The 20,892-nt window shown below is 43.2% G+C and overlaps 1 protein-coding gene and 1 long non-coding RNA gene across 3 annotated transcripts in view; both read left to right on the top strand.

Moving 5' to 3' along the window:
• LOC311150356 overlaps positions 1 to 20,892 on the top strand; it is a 684,587-nt gene that overhangs the window by 389,896 nt on the left and 273,799 nt on the right. The gene's annotated exons all lie outside the window — the stretch shown is intronic.
• On the top strand, positions 1,723 to 19,230 carry LOC311150288 (myelin transcription factor 1-like; the record flags this gene model as incomplete). The annotated part of the gene is made up of 23 exons (XM_084187674.1): positions 1,723 to 1,750; positions 6,699 to 6,793; positions 7,135 to 7,189; positions 7,339 to 7,369; positions 7,625 to 7,690; positions 8,203 to 8,441; positions 8,631 to 9,698; positions 9,804 to 9,923; positions 10,095 to 10,185; positions 10,376 to 10,501; positions 10,774 to 10,988; positions 11,362 to 11,570; positions 11,731 to 11,955; positions 12,272 to 12,426; positions 12,654 to 12,716; positions 13,030 to 13,098; positions 13,527 to 13,589; positions 15,369 to 15,452; positions 15,617 to 15,841; positions 16,099 to 16,190; positions 18,541 to 18,644; positions 18,803 to 18,946; positions 19,087 to 19,230. The coding sequence occupies exons 1-23, from the start codon at positions 1,726 to 1,728 to the stop codon at positions 19,228 to 19,230; spliced, it is 3,708 nt and encodes a 1,235-aa protein (XP_084043800.1). The 5' UTR covers positions 1,723 to 1,725.

Genomic DNA, 20,892 nt, shown 5'->3' with positions numbered 1-20,892 from the left:
TACAACATACAGTTTATTTACTACAAAATAAAACTGTTTATGAAAACACCAAATAGAAAAAGTAAATTTCAAGGTAATCATAATCAGGTCTCAGCCATACATCTCAACTCTCAAAAGTTTGAGCCTGCAGAATGTCTTGACGACAACCAGAAGCGCCGTCAGAAAGGAGGTGGGGGAGGGGGGGCTGCAGCCTGCGGTCATCAATATCTGCAGGCCATCTGTCATAGGGGTCTATGGGGGGGCACAGTATCCACTCACAGGGCGAGAAGGACATATGGTGAACCACAAAGTTACAGAGCACCACTCACAGGGAGAGGAGAAGGGCCAGACAAACAGAGACACAGAAACATTCAGACAGACAGACAGAGAGACACAGAGACATTCAGACAGACAGACATTCACACAGACAGACAGACAGACATATTCAGACAGACAGAGACACAGAGACATTCAGACAGACAGACAGACAGACAGACAGACGTGAGTGGAGAGAGTTGAAAACAATGAGAGAATGGGGAGCAAGTAAGAGAGAGAGATGGCATTTGTAGATGACAGTCAGACTACAGTGTGTCAAATGGTAGGCATGTGTCTGAGAAATGTCCTTCATTGATTTGTAAGTAACTGATTGATAGACTAGAACTCAGTGATCGGGGTTTGGCATCCCTATCTGACAGAACACAACCTTACTGTAGCATGTTGCTGTACTACAAATGTGGTGTAATAGCCTGAAAGAAGAACATAATTACACTGAAATTAAGGGTATAGGCTATGAGTTTTCATTAGCCTATGAGTAGGCCTACTACATTTACATTTTACATTTTAGTCATTTAGCAGACGCTCTTATCCAGAGCGACTTACAGTTAGTGAGTGCATACATTATAATTTTTTAGAATTGTTTTTTTATTTGTATTTTTTTATACTGGCCCCCCGTGGGAATCGAACCCACAACCCTGGCGTTGCAAACGCCATGCTCTACCAACTGAGCTACCTCCCTGCCAGCCATTCCCTCCCCTACCCTGGACGACGCTGAGCCAATTGTGCGCCGCCCCATGGGTCTCCCGGTCGCGGCCGGCTACGACAGAGCCTGGATTCGAACCAGGATCTCTAGTGGCACAGCTAGCACTGCGATGCAGTGCCTTAGACCACTGCGCCACTCGGGAGACACAGGCCTATAACTTGTTTCCACACTATTGCCAAGTTAGAACCACTTTATTGCATGCTACCAACATAATTGTATTAACTAAATTAATCTGATTGTGCATTTGTACACACTACTTCAGTATTATATAATTCGTTTCATTACATATTATGGGAAATTGGTAGGGTATGCCTTCCTTTCACCTGCTGATAAGATTCTGAGGGAGGCATTCTAAGAAATGAAAGCTTCCTTTCAGAGACACTTTGAAAGCTCAAGCATCTTTGAGGAGTTGCAATGAGAGAACCGGGAAGAAGTTGGATTTCACTTGTGACTTACTAGGGATACCGCGACCCCTTTGTGTTAGTTTTCAATGGGCATTGTTTTGGAACGCTGACAGTGTGCGACGCTCTCATTGGCTGTTTTTGGAAACAATAACAGGACCGGTGGCCTCTGATTGGTTCAAATCGACAGCTGCCCAATAATACCCTCCTTCCCGACTCATACGTTTCTCTACCCAACTTTCTTTAGTATGAAGTAAAGTTGCCTGTGTTTGGAAGCAGTGTACAAGGGGAAAAGTCACAGCAAAGATGAAGCTGTGTAAAACCTTTTTAGGTGAGTCGCCTATTTATCATCTGTTTCTCTCTCTCTCTTCAGTAAGCAATGTGTTGATGGCTAACTGAACTATGGTTAGGAGCAGATGTGACGGTCTAAGCATCTGTCACTTTTTAGTCTGTTAGGATAGGCCTTGCCTGCTCTTCTGTTATAGCTTAAACTTGCATGTTCTCTATTCAAAGTCATTAAAAGACACATATTCATCGTAAAGAAAGTGTCAGTATTTGCATTGGCTTTAGGGATGATAAATAAGCATCTTCCACCCACTACTAGACACACACAGGTGGCGTCAACTTTATTTAAACATACTCGAATTATGTGACTTCTTCGTATTTCATTAGCAAAAACTCATCAACTCTATTTACACAATGTCTAAATATAACCCAAAATGTACGGAAGCTATAAGCTTGTCGACAACGTATAAACAAAGGTTGATTTGCAGTCTGTGCCCAGTTGCTGAATTTTCTGGGCCTTTTAACCGTTCAGCTGTTTATGGAAAGTTTTTCTGTACATGCCCGAATTTATATTAATAGAAAAACTATGTTGAATCTTAACCACACAAGGCTCTTTGTGCTGACCAAAGATTTCCTGAACTCACACTCTGTTCAGACACTTTGTTAGACAAAGGAAAGTTTTGTCCCCTCAGGGATTAGTGGCTCTTAACTCTGTATAGGAGACGTCAGGCTGCAGGCGTATTAAAAACATTTTGTGCGGGGTGGGGGAGTCTGTCAGATTGGTCCATCTGTTTTTGGGGAGTCGAGAGAGCAGCCTACCCTCTCGTCGGTCACCCCCTATGTAATATTTATACAGCCCGTCCCAGTCATAGCAGATCCGACGCTAATTGTATTCCAGAGCAGGGCTGTCCATCTGCACTGTGGCTTTAAAAAATGACTGCGATCGGGGAAAAAAGGCCCCAGCTGGTAACCGAAGAGGAGTTGAGACTTTAAATATGCAAAACTCTTTTGAAGTTGCTCGAGCTTTAACAGTGCCAAAATTGAGATTTGTTTTTCAACATATTTGCAACCGGACGTTTGAGGGGTATAGACTAGGCCTAGTAGGGTACTTTATATGCCCAATAAGTAAAATCATTTATTTACACGCACTCAAAAGTGTATACTACTATAAAGCTACTAATAGCATATTCGTTTCGTTTAAATTATTGATTGGTTATCCAAATTTGTATAGGTATAGGCTGCATGATTTGACGATTAGACCTAGATTATGGTCATAGCCTATATATTCGTGGTTGTATTAGCATTTATTAGCCTACTATATTTAATCAATACATTGTTCTAAAGTAGCTTTTTTTCTGTAACATTATTTGATTTTCTTCAAAACAAAATCAGTAGAGAGCAAATATAGGAAAGGATACTGTAGGGCTACTACTACTTTGTCCAGAGGAGCTCAGGCTGTAGGCCTAATCATATTTTGCGGAGTACTGCCTGTGTGTTGTTGCACAAGAAAAACGAGTTCCCTCTGAGAGGGGTATGTTACGCTTTTTTTGCCTTGACACCAATGTTTCAGTTTTTGGCTAAATGACTAAAATGTGAAATGTGAAATATTTTGGTTGATATAGGCAGACACAAAGTGCTACGAAAACATTGTCTGTAACAGACACCATGCAATTCGATTGTTTTTTTTCTCTCAATAAAACATCGGCTATTTAAGTTAACTTTGAAGGAATTTCAATCGGTGTGAATTGGAAAGTGGTTTATATTTAGCTCTGAGAGTAGTTACCACATCTATAAGGACAAATGTTATTTTTATGGATCGCCGTTTTAGCAGAGCGCTCTAGCTACTGTCCATGGTGCTGAAACTAAGGCACGCACCACCCGGGGTACTGAACTCTTCAAGATATTTTCAGCGTGCTTAGATTTACCTTGATACTGATGTTGAGGGAGGGTGTAGACTACAGAAAATTATGATTGATGCTGCAGCATGAATACTGATATAAAAAATTAACCGGAGTAACCGAAGCCCCTCTTAGCCTATGTTGTGGGGTTTGCTATGGTGATGTCAGAGAATGGGGGGAGGGGTGAACAATGGCCCATGAGCGAAAGGTAAGGCAATATTACGTAGGCCTGTTCTCGCTGACAAAGGCAAATGAAGCCATGTTTTTTTGCTTATGAATTTTGGAGTAGGCTATTCTACATTTAAAGTTGGAGTAATGCCGCTTTTGTAAACTGAAGACTGGTGGAAGAGCACTCAGCTCCGGATTATGTTTGATGTCTCTAACGGTCAATGAAAGAGGTGCGGGGAAATTGTGGACGTAGTATTCAACGCTGAGAAGAAGTTGTTGAAATAGGAATCAGGAGGCCCGCCTTACCTACTTGAAACAACGAAGCAACCAGAGTCATTCAAGAATGGTATTTATAATCATATTACGGTTTCAAATTCTGTAGTATAGTTAAATGATTGTGTTCCTCAAATGTGTTTATTAAACCTATTTATTATCTTTTCGCGAACATCCATTGCTGTTGGTTTCTATCGCCTAATGGACGTCCGGGTCTTAATTCTTAAAGATGAGGTCTCTTTAGGATGCTCATTCATATAGAACATAATTGTATCTTATTTCACATAACCTTCAGTAATATAGACTTAAGGCATGAACAAACAGAACACACAGTTCTGTTTTGGTAATCCAAAAGTAATCCAAACGACCAGAGAACGTCATTTCGGACGAATGTCGAACTCTTTTGATAGTACCCTTGAAAAAAACGTTGATCGTTTTGATATGAGTTTCAGAATAAGCTATATTGTTCACAGTTTGTAAAAGCATTAATGTGTGATTTGTATCCGACTTCGTGTTGCTTAGGGTTTCTGAAACTTCGAGGAAAGAGGCATATAGACCTAATGTTGATAAGTTTGAAAGCTGTAGGCCTATTGTGTGGCATTGTACATAGCCATGTAATTGTATTTTATGGTTTCTCCTTTCTTTCCATTATGAAGAGCCTATAGAAAATTAGGCAACCGGGGAGATAATATAAAATAATATTTGAACCACTAGGCATATCTGTTTCGGTTTAGGGTTCTATTGTGAAAGTCATTTATGTTTTTGCAATCCGTAGAGGCATAGGCCTTTATAAGCGCAATGTAGCCTACTTTTCTTGTTCTTATCTCGTATATATTTTGTTGTCTTTATATTTCAGTTGCATGTTCACTCGATGATCAAGGCCTAAACCTGCACGTTATTTGGTTACAAAGTGGCTTTGCAATGGGCCTGCTGCTGCGTTGCTATATATTTGCCTGTGCTTTCCTACTCTGCTCGCATGGAGGTCGTGTTTGTAGTCAATGACTGTCAAATGTGTCAGTAGGAAACTGGGGGAGGTGGAGCTACATTTCCGAGAGCCGATGATCATGCGCTCCTCAAATGTCACCATCTCCCGGGGCTATGTGCGCTAAGAGTGCCATTACAACGACCTTATTAATATAATAGCACTAGAAAAACCCACCCAAGCTTGATATTTGAAGGCTCTCTCTCTCTCTCTAAACCAGACCGATTAACTCGAAGGCGTGGTGCCATAGCCGAGTGTGTTAGGTCATGTTAGTAGCACCATGGACAGCACCGTGGTGTTTTTGTGCAAGGCCGATAAACAAAGCCACGAAGCCATTTTCTTTCTCTTTAAACACATATTCATAAATCATCTAAATGTATTCAAATGTGTCCTACTCTAGGCCTATAGGTCTAATTCCATTATGTGCAAGAGAGAAGAAAATAGGCTAACATGGTCGAGGAGGAGACTTTGGGTAGGCTAGTTGCTCTGGTGAGCGGATATGCAGTTTAATATTTTAGTATATAGTGATTAACTGTCTGGTTCATTAAAGGCTATTCCTCAAATAATAGAATCACCACCGGTTATAACGTCCAACTATATAGGCCAAGTAGGCCTAATCATAGGTATGCCTAAAATGCTATATGATACATATTCTTTGCACATTGCTGCATGTTTAACGCAACATGATCTTGGAACAGTGTATGCCTCAATGCCATTGATTTAACAGCGCTAGTACTTGTCGGCCTACTGTATTGTTCTCTTATATTTCTCTGTGGGAATCTCAACCACACAGCCCTATTGTGTATGGGGAGCTTGTTGTGTATGCAATAACAGTCATGGTTATTTATCACCCTCTTATCAACCATCGACCGTTTTTACCTGTAGCTCTGTCCAGATTGAACATGTGATGATTTTCTAGGGGTGCTCTTCAAGGATAGTTTTGTGTTTAAGCTTTTTAGAACATTTTGTAAACAAATAAGATTAACAACAAATAAGAAGAACACCAACAATCAACATTACATTATGTCATGGAATGAAATTGCCATACATGGAAAAAATAAAGTATGTCACACAGTCTTATATATCTTGTATCCCTAATAGGTTAGGATGTCACCAGTGCACACAGTTTGGGCCTGTCTAAGTATGTACACTATGTATACAAAAGTATGTGCACACCCCTTCAAATTAGTGGATTTGGCTATTTCAGCCACACACGTTGCTGACAGGTGTATAAAATCGAGCACACAGCCATGCAATCTCTATAGACAAACGTTGGCAGTAGAATGGCCTTACTGAAGAGCTTAGTGACTTTCAATGTGGCACCGTCATAGGATGCCACCTTTCCAACAAGTCAGTTCATCAAATATCTGCCCTGCTAGAGCTGCCCCGGTCAACTGTAAGTGCTGTTATTGTGAAGTGGAAACGTCTAGGAGCAACAATGGCTCAGCCGCGAAGTGGTAGGCCACACAAGCTCACAGAATGGGACTGCCGAGTGTTGAAGTGCGTAGCGCGCAAAAATCCTCTGTCCTCGGTTGCAACACTCACTACCGAGTTCCAAACTGCCTCTGGAAGCAACATCTGTGCGGCCAAAAGGTTTGCCCAACCCTGATGTATGTTGTATGCTGGTGTTGTATAAGCCTGACTGTGTGTCCTATATCTCTCCTCTCCAATAGAAAATGAGTTCAGAGGGCAGCTGCTGAACCAGAGGTGGACACGAGGAGACAGAATAAGCAGATTCTGTGAGACCAAGAGGAGCCTTCGAATCAAAGTAAGAAGCTGTGTGTGTGTGTGCTGATATTTCCTTTTAAAAGCTTATATTAGAGTTGATAAGGGCTCTGCTTTCGTAACAACAGCTTGCTCCTTTAAAATACTTGTGTGCAGGAAGAGGAAGATAGGGGGGAAAATACATTGATACTGCTATGGCACTGTATACATTGAGGATGCAGAATAATTGTAGAGAAGTCACTCAAAAAGTGAAGCCTTTGTATCTGTGTGTCTGTGTGTGTGTGTGTGTGTGTGTGTGTGCGTGTGTGTGTGTGTGTGTGTGTGTGAACAAGAGAAAGAGAGACAGATAGTGAGTGCAGTGTCATGACACTCTGTGTGTTTCAGATGAGTCAGGACGCAGCAGAAACGAGAACCCGGACCCGCTCAAAAGGCATCAGAGGTGAGCTGGGGCCAATCAGACATGCACGTACAGTAGGCACGCACGCAGGCACACATGCACACTCACTAATTGAAACGGCTTCATTTGTTGTGTATTGTAGGATAAGTGTGTGTCTTATGATGTTCTCTCTCTGTCTTTTTATTCCCCAGTACCCGTTGAACTCGTGGGAGCAGAGTTAAGGTGAGAGAGTAAGATTCTTTCTGCTACTGTGTTGAATCCACCCACACAGTTGTCCTGTTACTGTATACATGTAGGACACTCCTGATAAATGCAATATGGCTTTAGACTGGCCAGGTGCACTAAAACCAGAGCATGCAGATATTCAGAGCAAATAAACTAGGCTGGTGATGAACTGAAAAGCACATACAAAGTTTGAACGTATTCATTGTGCAAGATGAATAAAACAAATGTTTGTTTTCTGTTTGTTTCACTAAGTAGCTGCCCCACCCCCGGATGCGATGGTTCAGGCCATGTCATTGGGAGATATTCACGACACAGAAGGTATGATATACTAACTAGACTAACCACCGCCAACTCTTAGCGCTCAAGTTCCTTTGCTAACACCAGTTTTTAATGCAAATACTTTGGGTCATTGAGAAAAAACTCCATTAAAAATACCACATATAGTGGTATTAAGGGTAATTCAAAAGTCTCTTAAAATACGTTCTCCAGTGATTTTTGAACTTTACCTGTTCCAAAACGATATCCTCAGTATAAATACAGTAAAGTACACACAATAAAGGGTAAACAAATATTGTAAACATCAAGGAGTAGGGCATTGGTCTGATGGTGACTTTGTGATGTCATCAGTCACCCTCCTTGCTCAAGAAACAGTAGAGGAGCAATAGAGAACAAAAGAGGAAAGGCTCATCCCCCCCACTTGTGCCATGTCATGAGGATACCTGGACCACCTATTGAGATGTGCCTTTTGTTAAGTAAATCAGGTGTTAAATTAGGTGAAAAGGAGACTGGAGTAAGACTTTAACACCCATCTCCTCACCTTGCACCCATAGCGTTCTTGGATGCCCAATAGTGAAGAAGAGGAAAATTGTGGAGGTGGAGGCAGAAGATAATCAACCCGCCCCCAAGAAAAAGACCCCGCCCCTGAAGTTGGCCATGGACGAGAGCTTCAACACAGCAGACAGTGATGCCGCCAGTGAGGCGGAGCATAAGGAGGGGGAGGAGTCAGAGGAGGAGGAGCAGAAAGAGAAGGAAAATAACAAAACGCCAAACCCTCCCAAGTCCATGAAAGGTGAGTCAAGAGAAGACCAGAATCCAAGGAAAATATCACATTTATCATGGATTGTTATTGGCTATTACAGTGGTACAGAGTTGTACTTTTGTTTCTGAGAATGATACTAAAGTGAGTATTGATGAAAAGACAAATACAGGGAACCGCTCATTATTTAGCAATAACCTATCAACTCTGCACTGTACACAGCCGATTGCTCACAGGTGGTACCTGAAAACACAGAAAAAGAGACGTCTGTTGAGTCTGACACCATAGCTGCACCTAAAGCAGGGACTCCGCAGAAGGACACAGCCACCACAACCCAACAGCAGGCAGAAGCAAAGGCAGACAGACATGAGGAGGAGGTGCAAGTAGTGGCAGAGATACAGGCCGCTGAGGAGGAGAAGGAGGAGGAAGATGAGGATACAGTTGATGAACACAGAATAATAGAGCAGCCCAAAAGCAACGATGAAACAGGGAGATCAGAGAGTGAGGAGAAGCAAAAGGAGGAGGTAGGAGAGGAGGAGGAGGAGGAGGAGGGAGTGGAGGAAGAGAAAGAGGAGGAGAGGCAATGTGTGAGTCAGGAAATCTCAGATCACCAGTACTCCAGTGGCGACTACAGCAGGCATCAGGCAAAAGAGGAGGGAGATGAGGAAGAAGAGGAAGAGAAGAAGGGAGAGGAAAAGGAGGAGGAAGAGAAGGAGGAGGAGGAAGAGAAGGAGGAGGTGGAAGAGGAGGAAGAGGAGGAAGAGGAGGTAGAGGAAGAAAAGGAGGAGGAGGAGGATGAGGTGGTCTACATGGAGCCTGCCATCCCTCTTGCCTCTAGTACTCCTGCTCAGGAATGTGAGGATACAGAAGTGGAACCGGGGGAGGTAAAGATTGGTACCCCGTTGACTGAAGAGGAGGAAGAGGAGGAGGAAGAAGAGGAGGAAACAGAAGCAGGGGAGGTGGAAGAAGAGGACCACAACTCTCTCAAAGCCCCACCTACCACAGTGGTCAACGAGATACGATCTGAGGAGGAGGAAGAGGAGGAGGAAGAGGAGGAGGAAGATGACTGTCTCTCACAGGGTTCGGGCGTGACAGATGACTCAGAGACCTGGGATATGACCCGGGGGAACTTGGGACTGCTGGAGCAAGCCATCGCCCTGAAGGCCGAGCAGGTGAGAGGGCCGCACGTCGACCAACAGTCTCCCGAGCACCAGCACTACCACAGCCCCGACGACAGGGCCAGCAATGCCATGGACCCAGCCATGCGACACAGAGGACACCACAGCAAAGGTAGGACAGTTTATGGTTTATCAGGATATCTTTTAACCCACCATAGGTTCATCTTCCAATTGTTAGGGATTCTGTTCACTCAACATCTCTCCCCTTCCCATCCAGAAAAGAAGGAGGTGAAATGCCCCACCCCTGGGTGTGATGGGACGGGCCATGTGACTGGGCTGTACCCTCACCACCGCAGCCTCTCTGGGTGCCCTCACAAAGACAGGATCCCACCTGAGAGTGAGTACTGTTTTTTGTAGTTGTACTTTTGTTTCTGAGAGTGAGTACTAGCAGAGCACTAACACGCTAATACCAAAGTTCTAACAGGGAAACATTACATGTACTCCTTTGAACAATATGTAGATCTGCCACACATACTCTGTCTTTCTCTCTCTCCCTCCATCTCCCTAGTACTGGCCATGCACGAGAACGTGCTGAAGTGTCCAACTCCAGGATGCATAGGCCAGGGTCACGTAAACAGCAATCGCAACACACACCGCAGGTATTATACTGTCCAATGATTATAACCTGACATTGACCTTTTATCCCTACACTTAATAAATACTATTATTGAGGATATGGGACATTAGCAGCTGATGAGCTGTAGTTCTAGTCACAATGTTAGTCAATTAAAAGGATCTATTTGTGGTGGAATTCTATACATTTTCACTATCTCTCTTTGTCCCTCTCAGTCTGTCCGGTTGTCCCATAGCAGCTGCAGAGAAACTCTCCAAGGGGGGCCATGTCACCCCCAGTCACCCCCAGCCTTCAGTCAGCGAGCCCCCAACTGGGAGCCCCCACTCAGACAGAGTTCTCAGGTGAGCCCTCTCTGCTCCTCCCTTTCTCCATATCTCCACTTACTACCATAGCTGTCCATCTCTGCATTTTACTAATCTTTTACCCCTTCTCTTGTACAAATTGTTCTGACTGTTTCACCACCTCTGTCTCTTACCTTTCTTCTCTCTCTCTCTCTCTCTCTCTCTCTCTCTCTCTCTCTCTCTCTCTCTCTCTCTCTCTCTCTCTCTCTCTCTCTCTCTCTCTCTCTCTCTCTCTCTCTCTCTCTCTCTCTCTCTCTCTCTCTCTCCTACAGACCTATGTGTTTTGTGAAGCAGCTGGAGATCCCTCAGTACGGCTACAGACCCAACATGGTGCCTGCCACGCCCCGCGCCAACCTGGCCAAAGAGCTGGAGAAATACTCCAAGGTCTCCTTCGACTATGCAAGCTTCGACGTCCAGGTGTTTGGGAAGCCTTTGCTGGTTCCAAAGATGCCCTCCACCAGTCAAACCTCACCCAAAGCCTTCAAATGTAAGATGATCTTGGCATTTGTTGAATTTCTGTTGGAAACCATTGCTTAAAGGGATAGTTCTCCCAAATTACAAAATGAAAATAGTGCCAGGGAAACTAAACTAAGGCATGTATTGCTGTCATACCTTGTCCATAGACTGCTTACAGGGTAAAAAGAAAAACAATGTGTCATTTTGTAATTTGGGTGAACTGTCCCTTTAACTAACAAAACATAACTTTTACTTTTCACGTCATTGTTCATGAGAGAAATTGGTCGGTAGTCTAGGATCACGACCCTGCTGGTTATAGGACAACTGTAATGGCAGCTTGGTGCGTGTTATACTGTGAAGGTCAATTCTCATTTGTACACACCCACCCTCTCTCTCCTCTACAGCTAAACCATTCCCTAAGGCCACGTCCCCGAGCCATAGCTTCTCGGGAGGATATGCAAAGAGCAGCTCCTCCTCGTCCTCCAGTGGCTACGATTACTCCCATGATGCCGAGGCTGCTCATATGGCTGCCACTGCCATCCTGAACCTGTCCACACGCTGCTGGGAGAGTCCAGAGAACCTTAGCACCAAACAGCAGGACCCAGCTGGCAAGGTAGGCCTCTCTGTTACCCAGCTCAGCCCAGCCTAGCCTGTTGGTGGTTGACTTTATAAAGAATATATTTTTCCCTCTTGAAAGTATTTATTGGACACACTGCATTACTACCCGCGCACACGCACGCACACACGTAGTAACATAGTCCTTGTACCTTCAGGAAATAGATATTGAAGTGGATGAGAATGGGACACTGGACCTGAGCATGAAGAAGCCCATCAAGATGGAAGGGATGCAATCACCAGACCAATCTTCATCCTCCTCCTCTTCCTCGCAGCACACGGGAGGTGTTCCCTCGTCCCAGGCCCACCTGCAGGAGGAGTTGGAGGGGCCTCTGGACTTCACCAAGCCAAACTGTCCCAAAGAGAAGGAGGAGCAGGATGAGGTAACCGCTTTATGCCAAGTCTGCGACTAACACCAAACCATTGGAATTATGATAATGTTATAGTCTTGAGAGAAGTTAGTGTGTGTTCTAGCCTCAGCTTCCAGTGATGCATGAGAATTGGAAATATGGCAAGGTGAGACGTGTGTGATTATGTTCTGAATGCATGATTTGTTATGCTAGAGCTGCCATCTTTGCCAGGTCTTCTTTGTAAAATAGCTTTTTTGTCTCAATGGGACATCCTGGTTTGAATAAAGGCTGGATTAAATGATCAACTATAATCTCCATCCTTACCTGTGTTTGTTTGACCTTCTGTCAGATGGACTATGTGGCCCACTCCTACACCTCCTCTGATGCAGAAGATGATGACATCACCCAGGAGTGCATGGAGGACAGGAAGTACCCAGGCGAGGTCACCACGTCCAGCTTCAAGGTCCAGTTCTCGCCCAAAGACTGCAAAAAAGAGGTTCTACTGTAAGAATACTCTAAAATAACTTCAATCCAACATTCATAACAACGTTATAAGTGAAAAAGAACCTACATTTAAATATTTAATTGTCTATCTATGTCTATCTACCTAGTACTCTAATCTCAAGGCTGACACATCACTATGATAAAGAACACAGTTGAAAGTAGTACTGCCATCCACCCTCATTATGTTTTCAATGAATTAATTTCCAATAACTTCCAATTATCTTCAGATGTCCCACCCCAGGTTGTGATGGCAGTGGGCACATCACTGGAAACTACGCGTCACATCGGAGGTATGACACAGCCCCACTCCCCTGCATTACAACCAATGCAGTCGGTGGCACTGTTTCAAATTGTACATCTTACAACTGCATACAACTGCATTTATAGTGTTTTTCAGGAACTGATACTGAATGTCAACTAATTTACAAATCTGCATAAAAAATCCTGAACTTTCAATAATTACTATACTCTATTGTGCTACTATGAGTCCTGTAAACAGTATTCATTGTTATGATTAATGATCGAGGCCTTTCCTTTATTCTGCCCTTATTAAATGACTACACAATATCCTCTCTCTATATATATATTTTCCATATCTTCCAGTCTGTCAGGCTGTCCTCTTGCTGATAAGTCTCTTCGGACCCTCATGGCTGCCCACTCTGCTGAACTGAAGTATGTCTGTGCTTGTATTCCCCCTTCCTTCCTTCCTTCTAACCCAGGCATGTGTGCAGGCATTGGTTCCAGTTCAGCTCCAACACACCTACAAACCTAATTGTTGTCTGACTTCAAGGATTTTAATTAGGTGTGTTAGTGCTGGGCTGGAATAAAAACCTTCACACACTGCGGCCCTCCTTGACCAGAGTTTCCTATCCCTGTTCTAACCCTACTTTATACTGACATGACTGAACCCTTTGTATTGTCACTACAATGTGCGGGGATGTGTTTTCCCTCTGTATCAAACAAATTGCTATCCCATAGAGAAAGTGTTAGCTACCTTTATGACAAAGCGCTTTCATATCACCTCTACATTTGCAATACATATGAATATCTCATGCAGTGCTATGCTGACCTGACCTGACTTCTCTCTGGTTGACTCCCAGGTGTCCGACCCCTGGATGCGATGGATCAGGTCACATCACTGGAAACTACGCCTCCCATAGAAGGTACAGTGCCTTGCAAAAGTATTCATCCCCCTTTGCATTTTTCCTATTTTGTTGCATTACAACCTGTTATTTAAATTTATATTTATTTGGATTTCATGCAATGGACATACACAAAATAGTCCAAATTGGTGAAGTGAAATGAAAAAAATAACTTGTTTCAAAAAATTATAAAAAATAAATAACGAAAAAAAGTGGTGCGTGCATATGTATTCAGCCCCTTTGCTATGAAGCCCCTAAATAAGATCTGGTGCAACCAATTACGTTCAGAAGTCACATAATGAGTTAAATAAATTCCATCTGTGTGCAATCTAAGTGTCACATGATCTGTCACATGATCTCAGTATATATACACCTGTTCTGAAAGGCCCCAGAGTCTGCAACACCACTAAGCAAGGGGCACCACCAAGTAAGTGGCACCATGAAGACCAAGGAGCTCTCCAAACAGGTCAGGGACAAAGTTGTGGAGAAGTACAGATCAGGGTTGGGTTATAAAACAATATCTGAATTTTTGAACATCCCACGGAGCACCATTAAATCCATTATTAAAAAATGGAAAGAATATGGCACCACAACAAACCTGCCAAGAGAGGGCCAACCACCAAAACTCACGGACCAGGCAAGGAGGGCATTAATCAGAGAGGCAACAAAGAGACCAAAGATAACCCTGAAGGAGCTGCAAAACTCCACAGCGGAGATTGGAATATCTGTCCATAGGACCACTTTAAGCCATACACTCCACAGAGCTGGGCTTTACGGAAGAGTGGCCAGAAAAAAGGCATTGCTTAAAGAAAAAAATAAGCAAACACGTTTGGTGTCCGCCAAAAGGCATGCGGGAGACTCCCCAAACATATGGAAGAAGGTACTCTGGTCAGATGAGACTAAAATCAAGCTTTTTGGCCATCAAGGAAAACGCTACATCTGGCGCAAACCCAACACCTCTCATCACCCCGAGAACACCATCCCAACAGTGAAGCATGGTGGAGGCAGCATCATGCTGTGGGGATGTTTTTCATCGGCAGGGACTGGGAAACTGGTCAGAGTTGAAGGAATGATGGATGGCGCTAAATACAGGGACATTCTTGAGGGAAACCTGTTTCAGTCTTCCAGAGATATGAGACTGGGACGGAGGTTTACCTTCCAGCAGGACAATGATCCTAAGCATACTGCTAAAGCAACACTCGAGTGGTTTAAGGGGAAACATTTAAATGTCTTGGAATGGCCTAGTCAAAGCCCAGACCTCAATCCAATTGAGAATCTGTGGTATGACTTAAAGATTGCTGTACACCAGCGGAACCCATCCAAATTGAAGGAGCTGGAGCAGTTTTGCCTTGAGGAATGGGCAACAATCCCAGTGGCTAGATGTGCCAAGCTTATAGAGACATACCCCAAGATACTTGCAGCTGTAATTGCTGCAAAATGTGGCTCTACAAAGTATTGACTTTGAGGGGGGTGAGTAGTTATGCACGCTTAAGTAATTTTTGTTCATTTTTTTTTTCTTGTTTGTTTCACAAAAAAAAAAAAATAATCATCTACAAAGTGGTAGGCATGTTGTGTAAATCAAATGATACAACCCCCCCCCCAAAATCAATTTTAATTCCAGGTTGTAAGGCAACAAAATAGGAAAAATGCCAAGGGGGGTGAATACTTTCGCAAGCCACTGTATGCACAGATCATTTATCGCTTTTGTTTCTATTTTTATTTAATCTTAGAAAATCTAACTGGAGGATAATCTAAAAAGGACTGTATGCAAATCCTTATTTTTCTCTCTACGTCTGTCAGTTTGTCTGGATGCCCTCGTGCTAAGAAAGGTGCTGTCAAGACAACACCCACCAAGGATGACAAGGAAGACTCTGAGCTTTTAAGGTTGGTACACAACCAACAATTCCTTTTCTTTTCCATCCACACAACGGATCGCCCTTTATTCGGCCCTCTAGCTTTCAAACTGATACTGATTGCTTTCCTTTTGTCTCTCTCTCTCTCTTTCCCCTCTCCTTCCTTGTTGTCCCTGGCTTTCCCCACTCCATTAGTAGATGCCCGGTGCCCGGCTGTGACAGCCTGGGCCACATCAGTGGGAAGTATGCCACCCACCGTAGTGCCTACGGGTGCCCCCTGGCAGCGCGGCGTCAGAAGGAGGGGCTCCTCAACGGTTCTCCTTTCTCCTGGAAGGCCTTTAAGACAGAGGGCCCCACTTGTCCCACCCCCGGCTGTGACGGATCAGGACACGCCAACGGCAGCTTCCTCACACACCGCAGGTATTACACTCATTCAAATTCAATTGTTTTTGGGGGGATTCGTACAAACACTTTACAAAAACTATTTTATTAACATATTATAGGTTATTTGATAGATTTTTACATCTAGTCAGGTTTTTAAAGCACAGCAAAACATATTGTATAAAGACAAAAAAACTGATGGCATATTAAAATAAACTAACTAAATTAGTTTGGCCCTATTCTAGCAGCACTCCATCACTAGCCTCATCTCTCTTTTCCTCTTCTGTTGTTCCCAGTCTCTCTGGTTGTCCCAGAGCCTCTGCTAATAAGAAGAGAACCAGGTTCCCTGGAGATGAGTACATTACAGCAAAGTTCAAGGCCAGCGATGGTAAGTCTGGGGATATACAGTGGGGAAAAAAAGTATTTAGTCAGCCACCAATTGTGCAAGTTCTCCCACTTAAAAAGATGAGAGAGGCTTGTAATTTTCATCATAGGTACACGTCAACTATGACAGACAAATTGAGAGAGAAAAATCCAGAAAATCACATTGTAGGATTTTTTATGAATTTATTTGCAAATTATGGTGGAAAATAAGTATTTGGTCACCTACAAACAAGCAAGATTTCTGGCTCTCACAGACCTGTAACTTCTTCTTTAAGAGGCTCCTCTGTCCTCCACTCGGTACCTGTATTAATGGCACCTGTTTGAACTTGTTATCAATATAAAAGACACCTGTCCACAACCTCAAACAGTCACACTCCAAACTCCACTATGGCCAAGACCAAAGAGCTGTCAAAGGACACCAGAAACAAAATTGTAGACCTGCACCAGGCTGGGAAGACTGAATCTGCAATAGGTAAGCAGCTTGGTTTGAAGAAATCAACTGTGGGAGCAATTATTAGGAAATGGAAGACATACAAAACCACTGATAATCTCCCTCGATCTGGGGCTCCACGCAAGATCTCACCCCGTGGGGTCAAAATGATCACAAGAACGGTGAGCAAAAATCCCAGAACCACACGGGGGGACCTAGTGAATGACCTGTAGAGAGCTGGGACCAAAGTAACAAAGCCTACCATCAGTAACACACTACGCCACCAGGGACTCAAATCCTGCACTGCCAGACGTGTCCCCCTGCTTAAGCCAGTACATGTCCAGGCCCGTCTGAAGTTTGCTAGAGTGCATTTGGATGATCCAGAAGAGGATTGGGAGAATGTCATATGGTCAGATGAAACCAAAATAGAACTTTTTGGTAAAAACTCAACTCGTCGTGTTTGGAGGACAAAGAATGCTGAGTTGCATCCAAAGAACACCATACCTACTGTGAAGCATGGGGGTGTAAATATCATGCTTTGGGGCTGTTTTTCTGCAAAGGGACCAGGACGACTGATCCGTGTAAAGGAAAGAATGAATGGGGCCAAGTATCGTGAGATTTTGAGTGAAAACCTCCTTCCATCAGCAAGGGCATTGAAGATGAAACGTGGCTGGGTCTTTCAGCATGACAATGATCCCAAACACATCGCCCGGGCAACGAAGGAGTGGCTTCGTAAGAAGCATTTCAAGGTCCTGGAGTGGCCAAGCCAGTCTCCAGATCTCAACCCCATAGAAAATCTTTGGAGGGAGTTGAAAGTCTGTGTTGCCCAGCGACAGCCCCAAAACATCACTGCTCTAGAGGAGATCTGCATGGAGGAATGGGCCAAAATACCAGCAACAGTGTGTGAACACCTTGTGAAGACTTACAGAAAACGTTTGACCTGTGTCATTGCCAACAAAGGGTATATAACAAAGTATTGAGAAACTTTTGTTATTGACCAAATACTTATTTTCCACCATAATTTGCAAATAAATTCATTAAAAATCCTACAATGTGATTTTCTGGATTTCTTTTCCTCATTTTGTCTGTCATAGTTGACGTGTACCTATGATGAAAATTACAGGCCTCTCTCATCTTTTTAAGTGGGAGAACTTGCACAATTGGTGGCTGACTAAATACTTTTTTCCCCCACTGTACAGTAACTTAAATGTTTCATCTGACAGTTTGTACATAACGGGGCAAATCGTAATTTCCACTTAGTCTTGCATTGATTTCAGTGGAAGTTAGGATTTGTCCCAACATGATGAGTGGATCAAGTCAACAACACATCAGTAAAACTAGATGATCTTCAATTATGTTTGCGGCAGGTAGCTTAGTGGTTAAGAGCTGTCACGCCCTGAATATGGGGACTCTAGTATGTTGAGCCAGGGTGTGAGTTTTCATGTGTGTTGGTTCTAGTTGTTGTTTATCTATGTTGGCCAGGGTGGCTCCCAATCGGAGACGGCTGTAGCTCGTTGTCTCTGATTGGGAGTCATACTTAGGTAGCCGTTAGGCATTCATTCATTGTGGTTTCTTGTTCGTGTTGGTTTGTGTTTGACCATTGACTGTCACGTCATCGTTTTGTTGTTTTTGATCGTGTGATCATTATATAAATAAATATGTTCGCATTCAACGCTGCGCCTTGGTCCTCCTCTGTTCCCGACGAGCGTGACGAGCATTATGCCAGTAATCGAAAGGTCGCTGGTTCTAATCCCCAAGCCGACTAGGTGAAAAATCTGTCGATGTGCCCTTGAGCAAGGCACTTAACCCTAATTACTCCTGTAAGTCGCTCTGGATAAGAGCGTCTGCTAAATGACTTAAATGTAATGTTTGACTGTTGGAGTCCATCAACCATTGGTTGTTACTGGTTGCTTAATTTCCCCAGTTCTGGATAATGATGAAGATATCAAGCAGCTGAACAAAGAGATCGGGGAACTGAGTGAGTCCAACTCAGAGATGGAGGATGACATGATGAACCTGCACACACAGGTGAGTTTGCCACTTGTTAACAATACCCACTAAATACTGTCCCGACTGTACGTTCCTAATTCAATTCGAAATCAAAAATGAATTGTATAGAGTGTTTCTGACTGGTTTGTGGCTGACTGAAGAACGGTGGTTGATTGATTTGTGGTTCTCTGCTCCAGATCTCGTCCATGGAGAAGAACCTGAAGAGTATGGAGGAGGAGAACAAGCAGATTGAGGAGAGGAACGATGCCCTGTATATGGAGCTGTCTGGCCTGAGCCAAGCTCTGATCCGCAGCCTGTCCAACATCCGGCTGCCACACATGGTGAGTTACACACAGGGATGGATCACTCAGAGCATGCATGCACTCACGCACACCCACACACTCTCCACAAATGCACCGGCACTCGCTCACAAATTAACGCATACAGCTTGTCTCTAACGCATTACATGTGTTTACTTCAGCAGGAGCCTATGTCGGACCTGAACTTCGATACCTACGTGGACACATTGACCCATATGTTTTCCAATAAAGATTGCTACCAAAATCCGGAGAACCGCGCTCTGTTGGAGTCCATCAACCAAGCAGTAAAAGGCATTGAAGTGTAGTCTCTAAAAGAGTGGTGAGGCATAATGGAACATATGAAAGAGAGAGGTAGAAGAGGAGACAGGGTGACATGTTGTGTGGGAATACAAAACCCAACAACCATAAATAATCATCCCTTGGTTTTGGGATATACAGTGGGGAAAAAAAGTATTTAGTCAGCCACCAATTGTGCAAGTTCTCCCACTTAAAAAGATGAGAGAGGCCTGTAATTTTCATCATAGGTACACGTCAACTATGACAGACAAAATTAGAAAAAAAAATCCAGAAGGATTTCCAGTAGGATTTTTAATGAATTTATTTGCAAATTATGGTGGAAAATAAGTATTTGGTCAACAACAAAAGTTTCTCAATACTTTGTTATATACCCTTTGTTGGCAATGACACAGGTCAAACGTTTTCTGTAAGTCTTCACAAGGTTCACTGGGTGATCTGAAAAGTCATAGTCAATCAATCAATAATATAATAATACTTTTAGCAAAAATGTTTATTTTTAATTCACAATCTGTAGAAGCAATGAGAATAGAAAGGTTCAGAATTTTTGTAAAACATCACAGTACGGTTGAAATATATATGGCAAATAGAAATCCTATATGGATGGTGTTAAGAGATAGATGGGAGGTATTGAATAGAGTTGAAGGATGGGACTAAAAACAAATAACAACAAATAATAACAAAGATAGCTAATAATGTAAGCATACTGTGTCCATAATAAGTATATAGGTTGTATGTTGGGAGCTTTTGGGAAGGAGCACAGTTAGAAAGATATGCCATATAGAAGCAAACCGGATGGACACCATGAAAATGATCGGAGAGGTTGAGAGTAGAAGAAGTTCAGGAGCAAAAAAAATAAATATATATATATATATATATATATATATAATAGAATTATTGTAAAATTAACTCTGTCCATAAGGTGTAGATAGTAAGTATAGACCAGAAGTAGAGGCCTGGGCATTGTTGTTCACTAATTTACTCCAAGTAGGGAAAGGATGGTGGGGTTGAAAAGTAATAAAGGGGAGTATATATATATAAAAAATAAAAAAAACATGGGGGATTGGAAGTGATGCAGACAATTACATTGATAGAAGATACAATCTATCTGCAATATTAAGCTGATCCATTCCCCCCCCAAAAAATAAATAAAAATAAATAAATAAAAAGTCTTCACAAGGTTTTCACACACTGTTGCTGGTATTTTGGCCCATTCCTCCACGCAGATCTCCTCTAGAGCAGTGATGTTTTGGGGCTGTCGCTGGGCAACACAGACTTTCAACTCCCTCCAAAGATTTTCTATGGGGTTGAGATCTGGAGACTGGCTAGGCCACTCCAGGACCTTGAAATGCTTCTTACGAAGCCACTCCTTCGTTGCCCGGGCGGTGTGTTTGGGATCATTGTCATGCTGAAAGACCCAGCCATGTTTCATCTTCAATGCCCTTGCTGATGGAAGGAGGTTTTCACTCAAAATCTCACGATACATGGCCCCATTCATTCTTTCCTTTACACGGATCAGTCGTCCTGGTCCCTTTGCAGAAAAACAGCCCCAAAGCATGATGTTTCCACCCCCATGCTTCACAGTAGGTATGGTGTTCTTTGGATGCAACTCAGCATTCTTTGTCCTCCAAACACGACAAGTTGAGTTTTTACCAAAAAGTTCTATTTTGGTT

The sequence above is a fragment of the Coregonus lavaretus genome (genome assembly GCF_964263955.1).
Source record: "Coregonus lavaretus genome assembly, chromosome: 22".
Taxonomy (NCBI): Eukaryota; Metazoa; Chordata; class Actinopteri; order Salmoniformes; family Salmonidae; genus Coregonus; species Coregonus lavaretus.
The sequence above is the reverse complement of the archived record's forward strand: the minus strand, read 5'-3'. Positions and strand labels throughout refer to the sequence as shown.